Here is a 3,351-nt window from a genome sequence, read left to right as displayed (position 1 = left end):
GCCTCACCCAGCCTCTTCCAGGGCCAGCGGGAGCCCCAGGGTCCCTGAAGGCCTCACCGCTGCCTGGCTGTCATGGAGACGAAGCTGCCCCCTGCGAGTACCCCCACCAGCCCCTCGTCCCCGGGGCTGTCACCGGTGCCCCCACCCGACAAGGTGGATGGCTTCTCCCGCAGGTCCCTCCGCAGGGCCCGGCCCCGGCGGTCCCACAGTTCCTCCCAGTTCCGCTATCAGAGCAACCAGCAGGAGCTCACTCCACTGCCCCTGCTCAAAGGTGAGCCCACCGCGGCTGCCAAGCTGAGGGTAGTTAGCAGCAGCTGGCAGCTGCCGTCAGAGGGCGTTTGGGTGGCCCCTTCCAGGTGAGGGACTCCACCATCCGAGCTGACCCCCACCCCAGCCCTCTCTGCTGACACATGGCCTGATGGGCCTGTCATCCTTGGAGGTGGGGCATCTGGAGGCGGCGCCACCCTGGGGGGCAGACCATGGCCAAGGGTGGGGCCCGCAGCCTGGGTTCCAGAGGCCACTTGAGGCCCAGGCGCTGCCAGGGTCCTGGAGCAGGTGTTTAGCAAGGCTCCCTGGGGTCACTGTGTAACCCCCAACCTCTGGGCTACAGGGCCTGGCTGGCTGGTGGGCTCTGACCTTTCACCCCACTTCCGGCTGTTAGGACAGAGTGCCACCTATGAGAGGGAGAGTGGCTGTTGGGGGCCCCTGGGGAACCCCAGCATTCAGGGTCTGTTCCTTGCTTTCACCTCAGGCCACCATGCCCTCTGGTCAGGAGGAAGGGATGTTCCTTTACCCGCAGGAATGGAGGGCGGACGGGAGCCATTGCTCTCTGAAGGGGTGGGATGGCACAAGAGCTTGGGGTCTGGGGGCAGGGGAGGCTGCCTAAGGACGAGGAGGGCTCGCCCCTCCCCAGAGCTGTGGCAGCTGGAGCCCAGGCTCAGCCCCTCCCGCCTTCCCAGATGTGCCGGCCTCAGAGCTGCACGAGCTGCTGAGCAGGAAGCTGGCCCAGTGTGGGGTGATGTTTGACTTCTTGGACTGTGTGGCCGACCTGAAGGGGAAGGAGGTGAAGCGTGCAGCGCTCAATGAGCTGGTGGAGTGTGTGGGGAGCACGCGGGGAGTCCTCATTGAGCCTGTGTACCCAGACATCATCCGCATGGTGAGCACCTGCCACCCGGCCTCCCGGGGGAGGGGGCACCGGGACACTGCTGATCTGGGGGGGGGAGTCGGCGGGGGGCGGTCCTGTGAGAGAAAAACCCACTACCCTCCTGCGAGTCCCTCATCTCCCCTCCCCACTCTGTCCTCCAGTGCACTGACCGGTGCCAGCTTTTGCTTACGCTCTCCCCAGGCCTGTGTGCACTGCCCCCTCCGCCCCCGCCCCAAGTCCCTTATTGCCATGGCCTGGCTCAGGTGCCGCTTCTGCCATGAAACCTCTCTCAGTGCCCGAGCTAGGAAGCTCCCTTTTGCTGGCTGGAATGTCTGCAGTCCTTACTGCTTTCCATCTTGTCTGCCCACAGGGCTGCACCCCCCAGAGGGCAGGATCCCCAGCCCCTGGCCCCGGGCTTCCATGAATTAAGTTCAGGGAATGACTGCCAAGGAGTGAGTGCTGGGGCAGGTGCTGAGGTCCTGGCTTCTGCCTTTGAGGGCTCCCTCTTAGAGAACCCTGTCTGTGTCCCTCAGATCTCAGTGAATATCTTCCGGACCCTGCCGCCCAGTGAGAACCCTGAATTTGACCCTGAAGAGGATGAGCCCAACCTTGAGCCTTCATGGCCACATCTACAGGTATGAGGGCTGGGGAAGGTGGGGGTGGAGCTTTAGAAGAGATGGGAGGACAGCGGGGAGAGACTCCTTAGGTCCTGGACTGATGGGTGAGGGCCACAGGGTGGGGTGAGCAGGGGAGTCTGTTCTCAAACTCACCTTCTTGTCTGTCCCTTCCCCCAGCTGGTTTATGAGTTTTTCCTGCGTTTCTTGGAGAGCCCAGACTTCCAGCCCTCCGTGGCCAAGAGATATGTGGATCAAAAGTTTGTCCTGATGGTGAAGTGGGGAACCCAGGCCGGGCGGTGCCAGGGGGCATGGGGATAGAATGGAAGCAGCCCGGGCTTGGTCTCTCTCCTGACCCTTGACCTGGGTCCCACAGCTCCTAGAACTGTTTGATAGCGAGGACCCCCGGGAGCGCGAGTACCTCAAGACCATCCTGCACCGGGTCTACGGCAAGTTCCTGGGGCTCCGGGCCTACATCCGCAAACAGTGCAGCCATATCTTCCTCCGGTAGGTGCCTGCTGCCTGCCCCGCGGAGGCTGGAGAGGGAGGGGGAGAAGACGGAGGCAAAGGCTCCCCAGCAGGGGGTCCTAAGGAACGCTGGTTGACTGAGTCCTTTCTTGGCAACATATTTTGTAATATTGATTTTTTTTTGTAATATTGATTATTCAAAGCCTGTGAGGTCAGCAGAGAAAGGGCATTTATTTCCATTTTACAGATAAAGAAATAGAGGCCGAGAGAGATGAAGTGGTTTGCAGGGCTTCCGTCAGTCCGGGGTGGGGGTGGGGGTGGGGGTCTGGGATCTATATGTTTTGACTCTTTGTGCTCAGCCATAAGGACCTATAGAAAGATTCCTCCTGCCCGGCTGGCGTGGCTCAGTGATTGAACGTTGACTTATGAACCAGGAGGTCACAGTTCGATTCCTGGTCAGGGCACATGCCCGAGTTGTGCGTGCAGGAGGCAGCCGATCACTGATTCTCTCTCATCACTGATGTTCCTATCTCTCTCTCCCTCCCCCTTCCTCTCTGAAATCAATACAAATATGTATTTTTTTTAAAAAGATTCTTTCTGCAAATGTGTATTGAGCACCAATGCTAGCATAGCCTTGTAGTCGAGACTGGCTCTGAAGTTAGAAGGCCTGTATTTGAGTTTGGTTCCAGTATTTGGGTGCTCGGGCAAACTATTTAAGCTCTCCTAGTCTCCTCATCTCTAAAATGGGAATGAAAGCTGTGTCAGGGACAGCCGTCAAGATGAAGTGAGGCTGAGGCTGGGACTACAGAGTAGGTAAGACACGGTCCCTCCGACTCCCGGAGAGCCCCTGCTTACTCACTTTGGGACAAGCTTCACTGAACCACTGAGCCTCGATTTCTTCATCTGTAGAATGGATCTAGTAAACCCTGCCTCCTGGGATAACTTTGGGAAGTACATAGCACAGAGGAGATGCTCTAAGTGCCTGACATTCTTTCAGTTGACGGGCACGAAGAGTGAAGGACGCAGGCCAGGTGCCTGCTGACTGGTTGGGGACCAGGTCGTGGGGGTTAGGGTCCGGGGGAAGAGATGAGTTGGAATGCTTCCCAGAAGAGGTTTGAGCTGAGA

General features: G+C 59.0%; 1 protein-coding gene and 1 long non-coding RNA gene across 2 annotated transcripts in view; one reads left to right on the top strand and one right to left on the bottom strand.

Annotated features, from left to right (window-relative positions):
- Positions 1 to 3,351, bottom strand: part of LOC107184353 — an 11,926-nt gene that overhangs the window by 7,312 nt on the left and 1,263 nt on the right. Inside the window, exon 2 of the long non-coding RNA XR_001515178.1 lies at positions 1,202 to 1,205. This is a non-coding gene — a long non-coding RNA (uncharacterized LOC107184353). The remainder of the gene's footprint in view (positions 1 to 1,201; positions 1,206 to 3,351) is intronic.
- The window catches only part of PPP2R5B (protein phosphatase 2 regulatory subunit B', beta), a 7,619-nt gene continuing 4,274 nt past the window's right edge, over positions 7 to 3,351 (top strand). Inside the window, exons 1-5 of the mRNA XM_006771604.2 lie at positions 7 to 271; positions 960 to 1,156; positions 1,678 to 1,779; positions 1,939 to 2,031; positions 2,135 to 2,265. Of these exons, the coding sequence (XP_006771667.1) occupies positions 73 to 271; positions 960 to 1,156; positions 1,678 to 1,779; positions 1,939 to 2,031; positions 2,135 to 2,265 (722 nt within the window). The 5' untranslated portion in view covers positions 7 to 72. The remainder of the gene's footprint in view (positions 272 to 959; positions 1,157 to 1,677; positions 1,780 to 1,938; positions 2,032 to 2,134; positions 2,266 to 3,351) is intronic.

Source organism: Myotis davidii, unplaced genomic scaffold (assembly GCF_000327345.1).
Source record: "Myotis davidii unplaced genomic scaffold, ASM32734v1 scaffold425, whole genome shotgun sequence".
Taxonomy (NCBI): Eukaryota; Metazoa; Chordata; class Mammalia; order Chiroptera; family Vespertilionidae; genus Myotis; species Myotis davidii.
Note: the sequence above shows the minus strand (reverse complement) of the source record. Positions and strands in the feature narration are given on the sequence as shown.